This window comes from Leucopleurus acutus (genome assembly GCF_964270905.1).
Source record: "Leucopleurus acutus genome assembly, chromosome: 4".
In the NCBI taxonomy this organism is placed as follows: Eukaryota; Metazoa; Chordata; class Mammalia; order Artiodactyla; family Delphinidae; genus Leucopleurus; species Leucopleurus acutus.
The window spans coordinates 70740759-70764545 of NC_139146.1; the positions used below are offsets into that span (position 1 = coordinate 70740759).

Below are 23787 nucleotides of genomic sequence, written 5' to 3' on the forward strand. Positions count from 1 at the left end.
TTTCCTCCTTTTACATGCAAGGAAATTGAAACTTAAAAAGATCTCATAGCCAGATGCTATGACGCCAGCCCAGTGCTCCAGAATGTCTCACCTAGCTGACCTCTTGTCACAAACAGGAGTCACAGATAACACAGGAGCATAAATCCACAAATCATACAGGAGCACAGATTCGTCACCACTGCTGGAAAACACAAAAAACAACAGATGACTTGTTTTCTCTGTGATGGGCCAACGGCATCAGCTTCCTATGTCTGCACTCTCTGGTGGCCTCAAGAGACCTCACAAGAGGTATGGCTTAGTTGGGGTACGAGAGGAGTAGGGAAGAGATGACCTTGGTTCCCAGCTTCATTAGACACGGGGATAGAAAACTGTGCTAGTGAACACTTACATGTGTCATTGTCTCACACCAGAAGAGAAATCATGGGAGAAGTCAAGTTATTTTTTGGTCACACTGGTCTGAAACTCTTTAAAAACCAGAGTTTTTCATCATCTTCATTTGTAATAGCCATGGTTCCAGCAGGAAAGAAATGACTCAGTGAAGTAGGATTACCGCAGAGTATTTAATGAAAAGGTCACTTATGAAGGTACTGGCAAGGTTTAGAAAAACCAACCAGGGGTAGTGCAGCATGCGGGGACAGGTTGCCGTTAGCATCTCAGATTCAAGGGACAAGGGAAGGAGCAGTTCTTGGGACTCAGAAAGAGCTGTATGCAGAAGGCTGCCTGATAGGAGCCAGAGCCTCCCACAGTGGGATTCAGGCAACTCCAAACTGTGTAACCTGGTAAAGAAGAAACTAGGGGATCATGACCCAGCCTGCCTCCCTTCCCACACTCTGATGTCCTGTTCGTGGTTCCCATTGGCTGAGCCCCACAGGAAGCTAGAAAGTAGCCACTGTTGAAACCAACCTGTGGGGAAGGGTGGGCTGGAGGAGGGTGGGAAGTGGATAAGGAGACGTAAAGAAGAAAGAGCCAGCACATGACTGCATGCCTCACACCAACGAGAGCTCAACAAATACTTGTCAGGGGACAAAACGCAGGGCTGTGGGAGGAGACTGTTCAACTATTATTAGCTTGAAATCTGGTAGGAGTGTTTACACCGCAGAAATCAGCAAATGCTACAAATCATAGTTTTGTTTGGTTTTTCAGGGAGCCAGTTTACCAGCATACCACTGGATGAAAGTATAAATCATGTCATCTCCTCTAGAAGGAAAGCTGTTTTTACCTCCACTGGAAGGAAAATTACGGTCATGCACTTCTTGGACCAGATGAAGACATTATGTCAATATTAACCCCCTGTCTCCCACTACCACCAGCCCTCCTTCTTGGTAGTAATACCATCTACCCAAGTCCGCAAGCCTAAAAACCTTTGTTTCACCCTCAACCTCACCATTCATATGCAATTAATTACTAAGTACTGTTAATTTTACTTCCCCAAAGTCCCTCAAATCATTTATTCTCTCCCCATTTTATGTTCTCATAAAATTAAACTAGTTGTAGTTCCCCTAATATACGACAGATTTAGGCTGTCTGCTTTCTCCACCTTGCCCACATGGCAAATTTCTATATATCCTCCAAAATCAAATTCAGCTGTTACTTCTTCGCTGGGAACAGCCTTCTTAATGTTGCCAAATGGAAAGAGTCCCTCCTTCTCTGCGTTTCCCCCCATACCTTTTAAACTGATCACATTGGACAGCAGTGTAATTGTTTTCATGTCGTGTCCCCTATTATGCTGAGTCCCTTGAAGGCAGAACTGTGTTTTATTCACCAAAGCAACCCTAGCATCAGACAATGCACCTGGTACATCGTAGGTGTCAATAAATGTTTGCTAAAGGAATACAGTGATCACTTTCCTAACACCTTTGCCGAATAAACTGATGTCAGAAGCTGAAAGGGAGCTCCCAAGCTGTACACGTGCCTAGCAAGACCCTCCACGCCACCATATGTCTACCCCCCAACACTCACATCCTTGCCAACAGTATCTGCTTGCAGGACTGATTCCATCATGCCCCCTTTCTCACTTCCTGCAGATATCACAAGACACTCGGTATGTCTGGGTCTCTCTCACTTCCTGGATTCCCATATGTTCGTGGATCAAATGTAACCTTCCCAGTGAGATTTTCCTGAACAACATTTTGCTTAAAACTGCATCCCTTGCCACCGTACCCATACTCTCCCAAAGCTCTTCAATTCTTTTTGGAATTTTTCCATTGCACTTATCACTATCTGATATACTATTATTATTATTAAAAAAATGTTTAATCTGTTTCTTTATTGCCTATCTCCCTCCAATATAATATATGGTTCATGAAGTAAAGGATTCTTGTCTATTTTGTTTGCTGTCCTATCCTTAGTGTATACAGTAGGCACTTCATAAATATTTGTTTGAGAAATAAAAGAATCACATGCAGAGGATAATTTGGTGGCCTGCTTGGAACAAAGCTGTCAGAAGCAAAGTTGGGAGCAGAACTCTCACTGCCTAACTCCCAACTTAATGGTTTGTACAAGAGCTCGCTCCATCCCTGTTCACGTGATCTCCTCCCTATCAGGTCAGCAAATTCTACACTGTTGAATCTTGAAATAATTCCCATATAAAGGCAAAAATCTCGGCAAAACCGCTATGGATGAAAACCCTACAGATTAAGTGTCTCGCTTATATGCCAACAGTAAGATGTCACCCTTAAAATAGAGAAACTTGAGGAAATAACAACAAATAAACACAGCTTGAATCAAGATGAGTGTGAATAATGTAAAACTACACAACCGCCCCTGAAAGAGAATATAAAATTCCATACCCTTCTATCCAACGTGATCCTGATTCTCATTAATACTTGGCATACTTACCAGGGCTCATGGAATAGAGGATTAAAAATCACAGGAAAATTTTCAATTGTTCAATTATTTTTTGCAGCTGTTTTGATTTTTTGCACTTCATGAAATGATGCCTTAAATATGGATCTTTGAAGGCACTGAATTACTGGCATTAAATATAAATTCTAGTCACATCCACCTAATACCCATGAATTATTGAGGAGAAAAGTAAACAAACTCCACTGAGCTTGATGAAATATGTGTCCTTGAGACACTGTCAGTGATCTGACAAGGCGTTTTCAGGAAACTTGAGCTCCTGTGGCCTGACTCTCCAGCTTTACATCTTTGTAAAATAAAAGGAATGTGAGTTATCTGACTGTGTATTACCCACACTTGGAGCCATTCTGGCACATAAATGAAATCTTACTTTTCATTTTATGTCTGTATAATGCCAAAAAGCAGACTAGATCACCCATGTTAAAAAAAAATTAAAAAAATAAAAAATAAAAAAAATAAAAATAAATAGATCACCCATGTTGCCTGAGACTGAAAAGGGAACTGTGATACAATTGACCACCTAAACAGCCAGGTAGTCAGCACAGGTGTAGCCCAAAAGACTGCTGTTTACAGGTTAGCAGATAAAATCAGGGAAGTAAGTGGCAGATGACTTTCCGAATATATGGTTGCTATTAGCAACAAAGACTCTTTTTGCTTTGACTACTGATCTATATAAATTCTTAAAAAATATAGATATGAAAAAATATTAATTCTGTAATGTTTCCATTATTCTCAAATGTGACACAATTAGAGTTCTTGGGACACAGACAAAATCTTCAATAAATAAATTAGCAGTATGTAATAATTCTTCATTTAGAAAAAAAAATAAAATAACCTTATGCTGGCTTTATATAATTTACAAATTCTTCAAAAAATCGTTTTAAATCAAGTCATATTTTTCAGTTGGCTTTTAAGATTATTTCAGGGTTGCATTTCCACAGGAGAGCAGCACATGCTATCTTATAAAATAATGTCTTTAAAAATACAGTAAGCTTTCTGAAAACTACAGGCCAATATCAATGATGAACACAGATGCAAAAATCCTCAACAAAATACTAGCAAACAGAATCCAACAGCACATTGAAAGGATCATACACCATGATCCAGTGGGGTTTATCCCAGGAATGCAAGGATCCTTCAGTATACACAAATCAATCAATGTGATACACCATATTAACAAATTAAAGGTGAAAAACCATATGATCATCTGAACAGACGCAGAAAAAGCTTTTGACAAAATTCAACACCCATTTATGATAAAAACCCTCCAGAAAGTAGGCATAGAGGGAACCTACCTCAACAAAATAAAGGCCATATATGACAAACCCACAGCCAACGACATTCTCAATGGTGGAAAACTGAAACCATTTCCACTAAGATAAGGAACAAGACAAGGTTGCCCACTCTCACCACTATTATTCAACATAGTTTTGGAAGTTCTACCCACAGCAATCAGAGAAGAGAAAGAAATAAAAGGAATCCAAATCAGAAAAGAAGTAGTAAAGCTGTCACTGTTTGCAGATGACATGATACTATACATAGAGAATCCTAAAGATGCTACCAGAAAACTACAAGAGCTAATCAATGAATTTGGTAAAGTAGCAGGATACAAAATTAATGCACAGAAATCTCTTGCATTCCTACACACTAATAATGAAAAATCTGAAAGAGAAATTAAGGAAACACTCCCATTTACCACCGCAACAAAAAGAATAAAATACCTAGGAATAAACCTACGTAAGGAGACAAAAGACCTGTATGCAGAAAACTGTAAGACACTGATGAAAGAAATTAAAGATGATACAAACAGATGGAGGGATATACCATGTTTTCGGATTAAAAGAATCAACATTGTGAAAATGACTACTACCCAAAGCAATCTACAGATTCAATGCAATCCCTATCAAACTACCAATGGCATTTTTCACAGAATTAGAACAAAAAAATTTCACAGTTTGTATGGAAACACAAAAGACCCCAAATAGCCAAAGCAATTCTTTTTTTTTTTTAACATCTTTATTGGAGCCTGCCTGTATGCTGCTTCCCACTAGCTATCTATTTTACGTTTGGTAGTGTATATATGTCCATGCCACTCTCTCACTTTCTCCCAGCTTACCTTTCCCCCTCCCCATAACCTCAAGTACATTCTTTAGTAGGTCTGTGTCTTTATTCCCGTCTTGCCACAGGTTCTTCATGACCTTTTCATTTTGCTTAGATTCCATATATATGTGTTAGTGTACAGATTTGTTTTTCTTTTTCTGACTTACTTCACTCTGTATGATGGACTCTAGGTCCATCCACCTCACTACAAATATTTCAATTTCATTTCTTTTATGGCTGAATAATATTCCATTGTATATATGTGCCACATCTTCTTTATCCATTCTTCTGTTGATGGACACTTAGGTGGCTTCCATGTCCTGGCTATTGTAAATAGAGCTGCAATGAACATTTTGGTACATGATTCTTTTTGAATTATGGTTTTCTCAGGGTATATGCCCAGTAGTGGGATTGCTGGGTCATATGGTAGTTCTATTTTTAGTTTTTTAAGGAACCTCCATACTGTTCTCCATAGTGGCTGTATCAATTTACATTCCCACCAACAGTGCAAGAGTGTTCCCTTTTCTCCACACCCTCTTCAGCATTTATTGTTTCTAGATTTTTTGATGATAGCAAGATCCTTTTTGACCCACCTCCTAGAGAAATGGAAATAAAAACAAAAATAAACAAATGGGACCTAATGAAACTTAAAAGAAAGGAAACCATAAACAAGACCAAAAGACAACCCTCAGAATGGGAGAAAATATTTGCAAATGAAGCAACTGACAAAGGATTCATCTCCAAAATTTACAAGCAGCTCATGCAGCTCAATATCAAAAAAACAAACAACCCAATCCAAAAATGGGCAGAAATCTAAATGGACATTTCTCCAAAGAAGATATACAGATTGCCAACAAACACATGAAAGAATGCTCAACATCATTAATCATTAGAGAAATACAAAGCAAAGCTACAATGAGATATCATCTCACACCGGTCAGAATGGCCATCATCAAAGCAATCTTGAGAAAGAAAAATGGAGCTGGAGGAATCAGGCTCCCTGAATTCAGACTATACTATAAAGCTACAGTAGTCAAGACAGTATGGTACTGGCATAAAAAAACAAATATAGACCAATGGAACACGATAGAAAGCCCAGGGATAAATAAACCCACGTGCCTATGGTCACCGTATTTTTGATAAAGGAGGCAATAATATACAATGGAGAAAAAACAGCCTCTTCAATAAGTGGTGCAGGGAAAACTGGACAGCTACATGTAAAAGAATGAAATTAGAACACTTCCTAACACCATACACAAATATAAACTCAAAATGGATTAAAGACCTAAATGTAAGGCCAGACACTATAAAACTCTTAGAGGAAAACATAGGCAGAATACTCCATGACATAAATCAGAGCAAGATCCTTTTTGACTGACCTCCTAGCGAAATGGAAATAAAAACAAAAATAAACAAGTAGGACCTAATGAAACTTAAAAGCTTTTGCACAGCAAAGGAAACCATAAAAAGACGAAAAGACAACCCATAGAATGGGAGAAAATATTTGCAAATGAAGCAACTGACAAAGGATTAATCTCCAAAATTTACAAGCAGCTCATGCAGCTCAATATCAAAACAACAAACAACCCAATCCAAAAAGGGGCAGAAGACCTAAATAGACATTTCTCCAAAGAAGATATACAGATTGACAACAAACCCATGAAAGGATGATCAACATCACTAATCATCAGAGAAATGCAAATCAAAACTACAATGAGGTATCACCTCACACCAGTCAGAATAGCCATCGTCAAAAAATCTACAAACAATAAATCCTGGGGCGGGTGTGGAGAAAAGGGATCCCTCTTGCAATGCTGGTGGGAATGTAAATTGATACAGCCACTATGGAGAACAGTATGGAGATTCCTTAAAAAACTAAAAGTAGAGCTACCATATGACCCAGCAATCCCACTACTGGGCATATACCCGGAGAAAACCATAATTCAAAGAGGCATGTACCACAATGTTCATTGCAGCTCTGTTTACAATAGCCAGGACATGGAAGCAACCTAAGTGTCCATCGACAGATGACTGGATAAAGAAGATGTGACACATATATATAATGGAATATTACTTAGCCATAAAAAGAAACGAAACTGAGTTATTTGTAGTGAGGTGGATGGACCTAGAGTCTGTCATACAGAGTGAAGTAAATCAGAAAGACAAAAACAAATACCGTATGCTAACACATATATATGGAATCTAAAAAAAAAAAGAAAAAGGTTCTGAAGAACCTAGGGCCAGGACAAGAATAAAGACGCAGACATAGAGAATGGACTTGAGGACACCGGGAAGGGGAAGGGGAAGTTGGGACGTAGTGAGAGAGTAGCATGGACATACATACGCTACCAAATGTAAAATAGATAGCTAGTGGGAAGCAGCCGCATAGCACAGGGAGATCAGCTCGGTGCTTTGTGACCACCTAGAGGGGTGGGATAGGGAGGGTGGGAGGGAGATGCAAGGAGATATGGGGATATATGTATATGCATAGCTGATTCACTCTGTTATAAAGCAGAAACTAACACATCATTGTAAAGCAATTATACTCCAATAAAGATGTTAAAATAAAAGAATACAGTAAATTTTATAAGCAGAAAAATTTGATACTTTTTACTAAAAGATTATCAGTAAAATTCAACTCAAAAGTGGTATAGTAATATAATGGTGCGCAGTAGTAGAAATATTGAAAATAAACTGGATGGTGGGGAAGAGGTTTTGTAATTCTGGTATAGCAAATATTTTTGAAAAAATCATTCCTGTATCAACTTTGATGCCATCTTGATTGTTCACCTAGAGGCCATCTCAGCAATCTGGCCATCTTTAGTAATAGGATGGAGTTAGAACAGGAAAACCGTATCAACTGTATATTTGAAATGACAGGCAAATTTTACTCTAACTTTAACTAATGGTAACTAGATTATGGGGTCATTTTTCTAGGGAACTCTGCTGCTTCTAAAAAGGAAGCCTAGGACCTTGATAAGAAATGAACAAACTGTGCCTTCCAGAAAAAGGAATTTTAAATACCTCTTGTTTCTGTCAACATTCTTTTTCTTCCTCTTGAGTGGCTGAAACAAAAGTATGCCTAGAACTTTTATTTACCTAACAGGATTTTAGCAAAACCAAAAGCTTAAAAGGTGAACACAAGGTGAATAGAAGATAGCAACACAGCAGAATTCCAATCTTGATTTTAGGAGCAGAACACAGATTTCAGGCTGAAAAGCAAGCTGATCTTAATACCTAGAGTCAAAAATTCTATTTTCTACCGTGAACCTTTCAACTCTGAGCAAAAGCCAAGCCACCCAAGGCACACAGGTGTTCCCAGCAGATAATCTGACATTTCCCCAAGGTGACACACTGTAAATATTTGTTTAACATTTATTTAGCTGAGAACCTGACAGTTGCAACAGAGAAAAAGAGGGCTTTGTCTGGCAGGGTCCCAATTTGCAAGCCCCACTGGGCAAAACACAAGTCCTGCAGATAACGGGGCCCATCGTTTCTGAAGGCAGTTAGGTGACTCCTTGCTGCTACTGGATCCATGGGAGTGTCAACACAACCCTCCCCAAGGCCCCCAACTGGATTCTCTATTATTACCAAAGCAAATATAAAAGTGTCCCTGAGAAAAGTTATGGTAGATTTAATTTTCTTCTTTTTTCATAAGTTTTTAGAGCTCCTTTAATCAGGGCCATGGGCCATGAGTGAACCTGCCCCTTAATCTATGGGAAACTAATTGACCATAAGATGCTGGACTCCTTGTCCCATTTTCTCCACTAAGCTTTCACCAGTCAGTTTAAATATCTCTAGTGATAACAACTCACCATTTCCTGAGACAACATTTCCATATATATACAACTTTAGTATCCATAAAGTTCTCACTTTAGTTAAGTTAGAATTTACTTCTTTATGACTTTCAGTTCCTGGTTCCATTTTTGCCCTGTGGAAGCATAAAGAAAAAGTGTGCTCCCTCTTCCAGTCGTGGCCCAGGAGATTGGAGGGTGGCCACTGTGCACCCTCAGGGCCTCACATCTCCAGGTCCCCCAACTATTCTTCACATGAACAGATTCTGAACCACTATCCTGGTCATTTTTCTTTAAACATGTTTATCACTGTTTTGTTTCTGCTCTGTACATGAACCTTACATCTAAGATTTTCAAACTACAGTTGACCTAAAGTCTTTTTAACTGATGCATATGAGTCAGTATTAAAACAAAAGCACTGAACCACCAAGTCAATCCTCAAGAACAATCTAGTGTTTCCTCCTCTATTAGATCCAGGATTTTGACAGAAATGAACAAGAACAAGTTAATGTACTTTAGCTGGTTGTTCTACCAACGGATGCTCACTCAGAAGGAAGTTAAATCATCTCTGGGAATACCATCCAACTCAATTTAAAGTTGTAATTATTTAACACACATATAGAATTTGATTTATGCATGAGTTTTCAGGAACGTATCAATTATACAAAGCAATCCACAACCATTATCAATGGATTTTGAACTCCCATTTACCTAGACATTTAGGGGAGCTCCCTAATGGAAGAGTTTATTTATTGATCCAGTTATTCCAACAAATATTTATTGAGCACCTACTATGTGCTGGGCACCGCTCTGAACACTGGGTATACAACAGTGTGCAAAGTCAGTAAGTTTTCTGCCATTGTGGTGCTTATAAAGTAAGACAGACAACATACAGACAAGCAAAAAGGGACACAGCCTTGCTGCAGGGTAAGATAAGAGAACTACCGAGGGTGATCAGAGAATATTTCTCCACAGAGATGTCTTTTGAACAGAGGGCATAGATCAAGGGGATAGATCCATCCTGGCAAAGGGAACAGCATGTGAAAAGGAAGCTGGGGAAAGGTGGGCATTTTTGAGAAAGGTCAGTGCAGCTGTGGCAGGGTTGATGACACCAGAGAAGCAAGGAAGGCTTCAAAAGCCATGGCAAAAAGTTCAGCTTATAATCTAAGTCTAAGAGGAAGCCCTTGAATGGGTAGAGGCAGGGGAGTGACATCATCTAATTTGTGCTTTTATTTTTTTTCCCTTTCAGTTTTATTTAGACATAACTGACATACAGCACTGTGTAAGTTTAGGAGGTACAGCTAATGATGACCACAATAGGTTTAGAAAATATCCATCATCTCATACAGATACAAAATTAAAGAAATAGAAAAAAATATTTTTCCTTGTGATGAGAATTCTTAGGATCTACTCTCTTTAACAACTTTCATGTAATAACGTACGGCAGTGCTAATTGTTTTTATATCATAATGTTGACAGCTAAGTGGAAAATGGATTAGAAGATGAAAAGAATGAGAAAAATATGCAAATCTTGCATCTCTGAAAGAGGTGATGAAGTTTATACCCTCCCAGAAACTCACACACCATCTCTGACTACCATATCAATAATAGTACTATTTATATTTAATAATAATTTACTTATTGTTTATAACAATACTACTTATGGAGAAGTTACTGTGTGCGAGAGAGTGCAGAGCATATATGAGCACTGTATAAATCATTCTGTTTAATACACACAAACCAACCCTATGAAGAGGGTATTATCACTTTAATTAAACAGATGAGGAAACTGAGGGTCAGGAAGGCCAACTGAAGAGCCCAAGGTCTTATAATTGGCAATTGGCAGAGCTGTGGTTTGAATCAGGTTTCATCTGCCCCCCAAACTTTCAAGTGCATTCTCTGCATTTACCAGATTAATTTCTCTAGGCTCCAGTGAACATATTCATTTGGGGAAAAGCATAGCGCTTTTGAAGAAGTTCATTTGCAGAACCTCACTCAACCTCTTCCACAATCCTATAGGGATTGAGTACATGACAGAAAATTGTCCGGTAGATCCCAGGTTTGAGATATAATCTTTAATCTCTAGTCATTTAGCTAAAGAATTTTTTTCAGATAATTTATCTATTTTCTTGACTAAAAAGTGCATAGCAGAACCTGACATATCTCATCTTTTTTTTGGACAAGTTCAATTAGGTCCTGCATGAGAAATACGGACCCCAAAACAGACGTATTAGCTAAACTTTGATCAGGACGTGATGATCCAGGTATTGTGCTAAATGCTTTAATATGAGTTATCTTAGTCAAAAATCAAAAAATATGGAACACTTCACAAATCTGCATGTCATCCTTGCATTGGGACCGCGCTAATCTTCACTGTATTGTTCCAATTTAGTATACATGCTCCCAAAGCAAGCACTAGATAAGAATTTTTTATTTCATGTCTACAGATGTTAAGAATATCTGCTAAGCACCTAGGGTCAAATCAACACTCCAGAGGAAAAAAAACAATAGAAAACACATCCATTTTTAAATGTTAACGATTTATTTCATGAGCAAAGTTTCTCTGCAAAGTATTAGAGGATGTGAGTAGGGTGATGATGATCAGCAATATCTCCTGGGTGTCTTCCAGAAGCAAAGCCAAGGCGGGACCTCTCAGGCCAGTTAACCCCGCTTCAGCTTTGATAAATTCATAGACCTATTATTTCAACCCAGAGGGAAAGGGTGATAGCTACATATCAAAAGCATGTGGCTGCAATGTTTGCTTCCTCTTCCAAACACAGAGATTTTAAGTGTATACAAAAGTCATCCAGGGGCTTCCCTGGTGGCGCAGCGGTTGAGAGTCCGCCTGCCAATACAGGGAACACGGGTTCGTGGCCCGGTCCGGGAAGATCCCACATGCCGCGGAGCGGCTGGGCCCGTGAGCCATGGCCGCTGAGCCTGCGCGTCCGGAGCCTGTGCTCCGCAACGGGAGAGGCCACAACAGTGAGAGGCCCGCGTACCGCAAAAAAAAAAAAAAAAAAAAGTCATCCAGAAACATCTGTTATTCTCCTGGCCTAGGAATTGTTCATCTCTCTCTACCTACATGCTGATATTTTTAAGCTATTCCTTCTAGCCCACATATTTTTAGGGCTACCTGAATTGTTTATCAGTCAAATCTCTATATTTTGAGATATATTTCATTGAATCAATATAGTTATGGATTATCCTGTATTATAAGATGTCCTTTAATTATCCTGTATTATAGTCCATGATATACACACTTATCTTTTAATAAATGAAACACTTAATGAAACTGTTTAATTAAACTGTTAAAGTTCATTGTTATATAATATAGTTGAGTACAGTTGAGGTCTCAAAGGGACAGGTTAAAAACCATACTACTTATACATCCCACTCTACCTTTTTAAATTAAAGTCTATATGTTATTAAGTACCTATTTTCTCTAGGATGGAATATAAGCAATTCTCTATTATTTGAATAGTAGAGTAGTAGAGAAAATGAGTAGAACAAATGATCCAAAATAGTGAAATATAAGAAAAAAATGTTTGATATATAAAAATATAAGAATTATTTTCTACAATACATTTTACCTTTCTGAACTTATTTTACTTATTAAATTTAGCTTGTAGATCTCATGCACATGCTAAATGAAAGCAGGAAGCACTGGTCTGAAAGTACAATCATAAAATTAAATATAATAATGAATGTAATAAAATGTAGGACAAGTCCCTGAATGATACCTGAAAATTGACTATAAATTATTACCCACTGTAACAGAAAATGGAAAACTCTCCTATGAGAGCATTTCTCAGGATGAACCAGGTCAGGAGAAAAACAAATTTTACCTAAAATACCCTGAAGACTCTGGGCAGCTTAACTAGAATTTTACAACTGATTTAGCTGAGAGTAGAGATTGAATTATCAGAAAAAGGATGATCAAAATGAGTTAAGAGTCCCCTGGAGGCTGAATGCACTCTCTTCCATTGTCTTATATGAAATTTATATCAGTATATATAAATTTCATGGTAAAGAGAGAATTTTCATGTTAAAGAGAGAAACTCTTTTATATAAGTATATAAATTTATATAAGTATATATACACACTCCTGAGTCCATAGAGAAATTAAAGCAAAGAGATGTAAGTGAAATTGTTTGAAATTAGGGAGAAATGGAATCCAACTCCAGCAGCCTTAAGTATTCGACCTAATTTTCTTTTAATCCATGTAGTATCCTACATTTTTTCCAGAATCCTTCAATATTTAGCATATGTTAGAAATACTCTGTGCTCTCAATGTCATTAGTACTGCCCCTCCTTTCCAATTCACTGAGAGCTATTGCTGACATTTACTGAGCTCTTCATAAAAACCCCTGCACTGTCATTTAATCCTCACGTGAACTTTGTAAAGCACAATGATTATCTCCATTTTACAGATGAGTGGGCTGAGACACGCAGCTCCAGAGCCTGTGTATTGAATGGCGACCCCCAAAAGGCACGTCCATGTCCTAACCTCGGGAACCTGTGAATGTGACCTTATTTGGAAAAATGGTCTTTGTGGCTGTAATTAAGTTAAAGACCTTGCGATGATGAGATCATCTTGGGTTATCTGGATGGGCCCTAAATCCACTGACAAGTGTCCTCACAAGAGCAGACGCACACAGACGAGAAGGCCATGTGAAGATAGAGGCAGAGACTGGAGTGATGTGGCCACAAGTCAAGAGTGATTGAAACCACCGGAAGGAAACTGGCAAAGAAAGGAAGTGAGCCTCTCCCCGGGACCCCTGGCACAGTCCCCACCAGACTTTGGACTTCTAGCTTCTAGAACTGTGAGATAATAAATTTCTGTTTAAGCCATCCAGCTTGTAGTAATTTGTTATGGCCGCCCTAGAAAATTAAGACAATCACCACGCTATAATGCCACTGTTCTAGGAACATAAAGGGCCTCTCTACTACCATGCCATAGTTTGACTCTTCGGAAAGATCTAACAGAGTTTCTCTCTTTACCATGAAAGTACCCTCTGCAAATGATTCTTTCAGGGGAAACATTTTCCTGAATGTGGTGTCTGTTAATAGTGCTTCTATACTTAATTCTACAAGTCAGAATCTATTGTTTCTTTTCTAGTCAGTTTTTATTTTACGGCAATGTAGGTTTTTTCCAGTTAAAATAATAAAAACCTTCTCTAGGTTCATCCACCTCACTACAAATAACTCAATTTCGTTTCTTTTTATGGCTGAGTAATAGTCCATTGTATATATGTGCCACATCTACTTTATCCATTCATCTGTTGATGGACACTTAGGTTGCTTCCATGTCCTGGCTATTCTAAATAGAGCTGCAATGAACATTTTGGAACATGACTCTTTTTGAATTATGGTTTTCTCAGGGTATATGCCCAGTAGTGGGATTGCTGGGTCGTATGGCAGTTCTATTTGTAATTTTTTAAGGGAACTCCATACTGTTCTCCATAGTGGCTGTATCAATTTACATTCCCACCAACAGTGCAAGAGGGTTCCCTTTTCTCCACACCCTCTCCAGCATTTATTGTTTGTAGATTTTTTGATGATGGCCATTCTGACCAGTGTGAGATGATAGTGAAGTAAGTCAGAAAGAGAAAAACAAATACTGTATGCTAACACATATATATGGAATCTAAAAAAAAAAAAAAAAATGGTCATGAAGAACCTAGAGGCAAGACGGGAATAAAGATGCAGACTTACTAGAGAATGGATGTGAGGACATGGGGAGGGCGAAGGGTAAGCTGGGACAAAGTGAGAGAGTGGCATGGACATATATACACTACCAAACGTAAAATAGATAGCTAGTGGGAAGCAGCCACATAGCACAGGGAGATCAGCTCGATGCTTTGTGACCACCAAGAGGGGTGGGATAGGGAGGGTGGGAGGGAGGGAGACGCAAGAGGGAAGAGATATGGGAACATATGTATATGTATAACTGATTCACTTTGTTATAAAGCAGAAATGAACACACCATTGTAAAGCAATTATACTCCAATAAAGATGTTAAAAATAATAATAATAATAAAAACCTTTGTCTATTCAAAACTTTCTTTGTACATTAAATTAGTACAAATAACATGGAACCTATCTGTACTTAAAAATGCAATTCATTTTCTCATTACTACTCTGAAAACTTTCTAACATTTTAATTCAGAAAATAATTGATGTTATATATGATTATGTACTTAACAGTGCTTTGAAATTTAAAAAAACTGTATACTTACTAATTCAGATATTCCATAACATACTTTTATTGATTTACTCTCACTGAAAATTATTACTTCAATATAATATAATATCGAAATTACATTATTTCAATATAATATAATATTGAAATTGTATTACTTCAAAAAGGTGGGAATGCGTTCAAAGGTACAAACTTCTAGTTATAAAATAAATAAGTCATGGAGATGTAATGTATAGCATGGTGACTATGGTTAATAATACCATATTGTTGGGCTTCCCTGGTGGTGCAGTGGTTGAGAGTCCGCCTGCCGATGCAGGGGACATGGGTTCGTGCCCCAGTCCGGGAAGATCCCGCATGCCGCGGAGCGGCTGGGCCCGTGAGCCATGGCCGCTGATCCTGAGCGTCCGGAGCCTGTGCTCCCCAACGGGAGAGGCCACAGCAGTGAGAGGCCCACGTACCGCAATAAAAATATAAAAAAAATAAAAAACATGTTGTATATTTGAAAGTTAAGAGAGATCTCAAAAGTTCTCATCACAAGAAAAAAAATTTGTAACTGTGTGGTGATGGATGTTAACTAGACCTATTGTAGTGATCACTTCACAATATACACATACATTGTATCTTTAGGTTGTACACCTGAGACTAATATAATGTTATATGTCAATTATACCTCAATTTAAAAAAAAAAGAAATGAGCTTACAAGACACATACACAAGTACACTGACTCACATGTTCTCCCCCACCCTCCCAAAAAAGAAAATTCTTTCTAATCCTATTCGATATTGTGCTGGACAGTCTCTGTTTGTCGCTCTGCATCTACCCTTCACCCTCCTCGCCCTGCTCTGGGCTCCAGTGTGGACCGTAAGAATCACCCAGCATCCCACCCGTACCTGATTTAGATGAGATTTGGGACTTCTGAACTGATGATATTGGGATGAGATTTTGGATCTCATCTATTGCACTCATATCAATTGCTCACCCTCGCCCAATTGTTGTGGGTGAGTTCAGTTGGTAGGAGGCCCTGGCAGAGGAGAGGGCAAGAGGAGAGTGAGGTCAGGGCATCTATTCCTTCTTCTCTCTCCCTGCAGGACTGAAGGGCTGGCAGTGGCTGTGCTCCTCTGTCTCGAGTCACAGAACTTGGCTTGTCGGGAGACCCCCTGCCCACAACTACAGCTTTTTCCAGGTCTGCCTGCTCTTTGCCTCTTTCAAGTCTTGAGTAGTGGAACTGCATCGCATTATCATGAGACCCTGGTGCCTCTCATCCTTACTTGTTCTCTTAACCCTGCCCACACCGCCATAAATCGTCTCTCCAAAATAATCTTTTCCATCGCCCTTGGAGTGTGCTGTCTTCTACCAGACCCTCAGCGAAACAGCTACTGACTACCCCAGCTGATAACCTCCATCTAATAGCCTGAATGATTTCTTCCCATAAATCAAATTATCCCAGATTTCCCAAAAATGTCTACTTCAAAAGGATTACAACTGGTGTGGGATTTTTTTTTTCCTTTAACAACAACCAAAATAAAAGTGGGTAGCTCGGGATGATTTTGCTCTTCTCAGACACTTCTGCTACCACTGACTCTTATCACTGAATGCTTTTCATTCCAAAATACCTGTCATCACCATCACCGATGCACTCGGGGAAGGCAAGGCTGCAGCCAAAAAGCATGATATGTTGATAGCAACCAAGGCGATGGAGGTACATGAAGAACTTGAGGAACTTCTCCATTTCCATGTTTTTGACAATAGAGAGGAGAGGTGTCAGCGTGGTGTGGTAGGGCAGCATCTGACACTGGCTGTGAGTGATGTTCATGCAGGCACCTGAGAAGGCAAGACAATTATGTTTAGGAAAAGACACATTAGAATTATATGTTTATAAACTCATTTGATATGATGGACTAATGTGTTCATACAATAAAATATATTCTGTAAGTCAGAATGATTATAGATATACAGTAAGGCACATACATACATAGCAGCATTATTTATAATTGCCAAGATATGGAAGCGACCTAAGTGTCCATCAACAGATGAATGAATAAAGATGTGGGGTATATATATATATACACCACGTCTGTATTGTATAATACGGGAAATATAACCAATATTTTATAGTAACTATAAATGGAGTGTAACCTTTAAAAATTGTATAAAAATAAATTTTTTAAAAAGAAAGCAAGAAAAAAGTGTGTGTGTGTGTGTGTGTGTGTGTGTGTGTGTGGTCATGAAATCAAGCTGCCAATACTCACAAAGGGATAGCATCTGTGTGCTGGGAAAATGTGTGGAAAAATACACTCTCACACCTAGCCAATGGGTAATCACTATTCTGGATCACAGCTGGGAAGGGCAATATGTATCAAACAAATATTTTAAACATGCATAGCCTTTGACACTGTAATATTTCTAAAAATTTATAAGGAATTAATCATGGTTGTGCACATGGATTTATCTACAGGGATCTTCATCTCTGCACAGTTTATACTTTTTAAAAGATAGCAATCACCTAAACATTCAACAAAGGGAACTGGTTTAAAATATTATGGAACAAACAACAGAATGCTCAGCTACATGAAAGATGCCTTAGAAGACTATTAATCACATAGAATAAGGCTTATAATAAATAAAAATTGCAAATCACAAAACAATATGTATACCATGATCCTGCCTTTAAAAATACACGATTATTCAAGGATTTCCAACCCTGCCCATGTTTAGGGTCAGCTCAGAGACTCTGACCTCATTTTCTTCCAAGCTGGCTCTCCCGAGCATTACCACCTCCATGGCCTTTCCTTCTCCTTCACGCCATAAATTTGCATGGTTGGCCAAAAGCTTAAGGGCATGACATTTTTTTGGACCTCATCAAACTCATAATACAAAATGGGAAATAAAAGAATCAGAAAAGAAGAAAAATCCAGATTAAAATCTGTATATAGAACACAGATAGACATAAACATGAATTCAGCTTTGCATGAGGGCCGAGGTGGGGAGTTCGGGGCAAGTTTCACAAGTATGACACTCAAATCTTTTAGGAGGGAAGTTAAAATGCATTTCAGTTTGGGGAGCATTAGAGGCTGGAAGAAGGTATAGAGAGTAGACTTCAAAATGACACAATTATATGTATTGTGCTATAAGCAGAAAAGCTTGCTTAGAGGAGCTAAGAGTAAATTTATCTCCAACAAAAATATGAAATCATTCATGAAGAATTCAGTATCAAGAAAACATTTATTACAAATCAAGCTTGTGCCAGGCACCACAACAGGTACTCAGATCTCCTAGTTCAGAATTATCTCATTTTCACAACCCAGTAAAGTGATATCATATCTATATTACACATGAGGAAATTCAATATCAGAAACCCTAAGACATCCGCCCAGGAGTGCACAGCTATTATGTGGAAATTCCAGATCTTCAAAGCTATACTTTCTGAGAAATTTCCATTTGGAGCCACCCTAAGCTAATGCAATGGGGGTTATGATGTGAAAAACAGTTCTTTAAGAAGTTAATTCCTAATGGCCCATGAAAGGAAGAGGCTAAAAAGCACATAGTGATATATCACATAGTCTGTATTTAAATTCGTAGATAATATACCATGTATTCTGATCACATTATCATTCATTTTACATTGCATTATTTTCTTTAGGGGTCATCAGCTTTGGGGTTTATACACTTGATCATAAACCATATTTGGTGAGATGACCAAAAGGCTCATTTACCCCACCGAGGCAAAGAAAACACAACACCGAGAGAGCATTTGAAAAATACATGATAGTGAGGAAAATCATATTTTGGTTGGCTATACTATGTTCATGGCAGTGTGAGTTGCACAGAAGAGATTTCCTAATAGCAAATTCCCTTGGGAAAAGAGAAAATGATAAAATAATAGTCTGAAACCTTAAAATATGTCTCAAAATAATTGGTATGGACAAAAATAATAATGTCTTATATTTATAAAATGGTTTTCTAAAGTTTTCCAAACCACTCTTATTAGGATTATAATCTCTCATTATAAATGAAGAAACTAAGGCTCTCATATGTATGTAGGTAGATAGAAAGGTGATGGATGGATGGACGGGATGGGTAGACAAATAGGTAGCCAGGGAGACAGACAAAAAGTGATTTGCAGGGACTACCCTGGTGGCACAGTGGTTAAGAATCCACCTGCCAATGCAGGGGACACGGGTTCAATCCCTGGTCCAGGAGGATACCACATGCCGCAGATCAACTAAGCCCGTGCACCACAACTACTGAGCCTGTGCTCTAGAGCCCGAGAGCCACAACTGTTGAGCCCACGCACTGCAACTACTGAAGCCTGTGTGCCTAGAGCCCGTGCTCTGCAACAAGAGAAGCCACCACAATAAGCCCGCGCACCACAGTGAAGAGTAGCCCCCGCTCGCAGCCACTAGAGAAAGCCTGTGCAGCCAAAGATAAATTAATTAATTTTTTTAAAAAGTGATTTGCAGACGGACACCCAGTCAGTAATAGAAGCAGGACTGATACATGTGTCCTCCACCTCTTAGGACAACATTCTTCCCACTATACCGCAGCTGTCAGTAGCAGAGCAAATGCCAAAGGAATTCAAGAGCAAGAATTCAATGTAGAGTGAACGATCAGGGAAGATTTAATGAAGAGGAAGAACTTGATTTGCTGGTTGAATGATATCTAAGGTCTGGACTGGCAGAAGGGTTAAAAACTGAGAGAGAAGCATTGACATATACACACTACCAAATGTAAAATAGACAGCTAGTGGGAAGCAGCCGCATAGCACAGGGAGATCAGGTTGGTGCTTTGTGTCCACCTAGAGGGGTGGGATAGGGAGGGTGGGAGGGAGACGCAAGAGGGAGGGGATATAGGGACATATGTATACATATAGCTGATTCACTTTGTTATACAGCAGAAACTAACAACATTGTAAAGCAATTATACTCCAATAAAGATGTAAAAAAAAAAAACAAAACAGGGTACTTAATGAGTGGTAGAGAAAAATTACTACAAAGACAGAATCATAATTGCATGTAACACAGAATGACCAAAACACTTGAATCTGGGCAGAAAGGTTCAACAAACTTAGCTGAGAATTTGCTAACAGCCAACAAATATAAAAGGGAATTACTCTTTAAGACTCTTGATTTCAGGCCTTTTATATTCAAGTAACTGTGTAAATTCCCTATCATTCCTACTGTCTCAACCTGTGTGTCAAATATTCTTTTTTCCCAGAATGTTCCATTGTCTTTGAAACATGTAACTCTAGTTTTGTATTTGTACACATTCTCACGAGGGGCAAATGAGTTTTCATAAGTCAGCTACATGCTGGGCACCAGGCAGAGTCATTTCTCTGAGGGGAAAGGGAAGGGCACTTTTGGAAATGGACTCATTTGTTGCTGCTCCCTCTAATTTGGTTTTCATAGGGTAAAGAAAAGGGTGGAATGTTTGTTTTTCTTCCCTGAGAATTTACTACTGAGTCTAATAGAAATTAGAAGTCAGGGTTGCTACATAAGAATGTATAAAAAATACAGTAGATGTAATTAACCATAGCGTTCCTATCGACATCATAATGTGTCTTTTAAATAATAGTTACTTTAAATTGGGGAACTTGGGGAGGAGAAGTTAGAAACAGACCTGAAGAGCAAAATTGCTTCCTGATTCAATGGATTTCTGGTGAAGCAGAAATATTTATTCTAATTAGCTCTTAAATTCTAAAACAGCACTACTAATAAGGCACGATTTAATAACAAATTTTCAGAGTATGCACTGATTACAAGATAGGTCCCAATTTCAGAAAAAAATTAAATATGAAAAAATAAAATGCTGCTTGCATTTGAGAAGATGAGTTTTTGATTTTTTGTTTTGTTTTCTTAATCTGACTCAGTAGTTTCTAGATCAAACCGGGGCTTTCTCTACTCATATCACATTGCTAATACTTCTAGATGCAGTAATTAGGAAGGAAAGATGGGTCTGTTTTAAGAGCTTTCCTTATGTTCATTTGGAAATTATGATAAATTCTGTGTTGTCTACTTCTGGAATTAGGTAATGTGGAGTTAGAAATTAGTTTCTTATATGCTTTTTTTTAAATGTAAAATTAACTTAAGAAACTTCTGACTTACACAGAATTTATTTCAATAATGGGTTCTTTTAAAAATCCATTAAAATCAAATAAAAATCATTTTTAAATAAAAGCAAAATAGTATCTAAACCATAATAATTATAACAGATAATAGTGTTATTAGACAGGAAAAATCTTCTTAAATTAAAAATCATGAAATATCAACTTTCTAAAGTACTTTGCTATCTCTTATCTAATAACATAACAGGAAAAGTTGGTAACCTTTCTGACTTCCTATTTATGATTTCACACTTAATTGAAGGACTACTGGTAAAGATTCCACTGTAACAGGAGGCAATATTTTAACAGAGCATGGTTGGTTTGCCCTAACTTAGCTAAACTGACTTATTTTAACTCATGAATTTGCTTCACAGGATTTCCTCGTGGAGGCTTCTACATTTGTCTTACTTCCACATCCTGAGAATTCGATGGGGTTGTAAAGGAGAGTTCTCTGTACACAGCCCTTTTCAGTGGTTTGGGAAGAAAGTCATGTCAGGGTTGGCCTCTTCACACGTTTTCCTTTTCATTTCTGCCATCCGGTCTGTCAAATTTTGTTGTTGTTTTCCCAGACGATCTCTTTTATTCCCACCTCTACAGTTTAAATCCCAGCCTTTTATGGTCACATCTCCCACTTTTATCTGAATATTTTTGTCCTCAATATTTACTGTAAAACTGTAACACTCCTGGCATTGTTCTTGGCCCTTCCACATACATTGGCTCATTTGCCCTCCTCACAAGTTACTCAGTTTCACAGCTGAGGAAACAAGGTTAAGTAATTTCCCACAAGATGCACACAGCTAAACCTAAATATCCAACAACAGAGGCATGGATAAAGAGGATGTAGTATAGATACAATGGAAAATTACTCAGCCATAAAAAAAGAATGAAATAATGCCATTTGCAGCAACATGGATGGACCTAGAGATTATCATGATAAGTGAAGTAAGCCAGACAGAGGAAAATAAATATATGATATCACTTACATGTGGAATCTAAAAAAAAATTGATACAAATGAACTTATTTACAAAACAGAAATAGACTCACAGACACAGAAAAAAAAGACTTATGGTTACCAAAGGGGAAAAGGTGGGGAGGGACAAATTAGGAATTTGGGATTAACATATATACACTATTATACATAAAATAGATAAACAATAAGGACCTACTGTATGGCACAGGGAACTATATTCAATATCTTGTAATAATCTGTAATGGAAAAGAATCTGAAAAAATATATATATAAAACACACACACACATACATAACTGAATCACTTTGTTGTACATCTGAAACTAACACAACATTGTAAATCAACTATACTTCAATAAAAAAAATTTTAAGTTAAAAAAGTTAAAGATTCACACAGCTAATAATGTCAAAGCTGAAATTCAACTCAAGTCATCCTAACCCAAATCCAAGTCTCTTTCCATCAACAGCTGTGTCCATAATCCAAACATTATAGTTGAAGACATCGTCTCCCCTGAATTTTTCTTTTTTTTGTTAAAGTTATTGTGACACAGTACTGCTCATTTTATTTTTACTTATTTATTTTTAAATTTATTTATTTATTTTGGCTGCGTTGGGTCTTCACTGCTGTGCGTGGGCTTTCTCTAGTTGCAGTGAGTGGGGGCTACTCTTCGTTGCAGTGCACGGGCTTCTCATTGCAGTGGCTTCTCTTGTTGAGGAGCACAGGCTCTAGGCACGTGGGCTTCAGTAGTTGTGGCACACGGGCTCAGTAGTTGTGGTTCGCGGGCTCTAGAGTGCAGGCTCAGTAGTTGTGGTGCACAGGCTTAGTTGCTCCACGGCATGTGAGATCTTCCTGGACCAGGGCTCGAACCCGTGTCTCCTGCATTGGCAGGCTGATTCTTAACTACTGTGCCACCAGGGAAGCCCCTCCCCTGAATTTCTACCACCCTCAGTGGGGCCCCATGAGATCCATGGAGGCAGGTGGGGTCTTTTTTACTACTCATTCAACAAATACCTATTGAGCTCCTACTCTGTGTCAGGCACTGCTCTAGGTGAAGAGCAAATGACATGATACAAAACAAAGTCCCTGCCCTTATGGAGCTTATAGTCTAGTCAGGCGAGACAAAAAACAAACACAAATAAATATTGTCTGGCATTGATATACATAGTCATAGTCCTAATGCTCAGCAAGAAACAAAGAAGCAGATGTGCCTCTTTAAGGAGAGACTAATATCACAATAAATCTATTCTTACTAGGACAGGACAAAGGACTATTAGTTTTGAAAGTGAACTCCTTCCTTAAGAAATGTACCAGGGCTTCCCTGGTGGCGCAGTGGTTGAGGGTCCGCCTGCCGATGCAGGGGACGCAGGTTCGTGCCCCGGTCCGGGAAGATCCCACATGCCGCCAAGCGGCTGGGCCCGTGAGCCATGGCCACTGAGCCTGTGCGTCCGGAGCCTGTGCTCCGCAGTGGGAGAGGCCACAGCAGTGAGAGGCCCGCGTACCGCAAAAAAATAAAAAAAATAAAAAAATAATAAATGTACCAGAATTAAATATTCAAGCAGCACCAATATGTATTATAAAATTCAGATGCCAGTCTTTTGATTTCCAATAATTCATATTCATGCTCAAGCATTTTGCTTGTTGCATCCTGTCTTCATTGTTCCTATTATAATATTTAAGTTGTCATCATTTCATATTTACTACAGATTCACAGCCATCAAATAAGAACATCAAAGGGAAGCAAGTGCCTTCCCTCCACTA

At 38.4% G+C, this 23787-nt stretch overlaps 1 protein-coding gene across 1 annotated transcript in view; it reads right to left on the reverse strand.

Annotated features, from left to right (window-relative positions):
* The window catches only part of CORIN (corin, serine peptidase), a gene marked incomplete at its 5' end in the record, with an annotated part of 265153 nt that overhangs the window by 170981 nt on the left and 70385 nt on the right, over window positions 1–23787 (reverse strand). Inside the window, 1 exon segment of the mRNA XM_082837777.1 lies at window positions 16573–16780. Within this exon segment, the coding sequence (XP_082693903.1) occupies window positions 16573–16780 (208 nt within the window).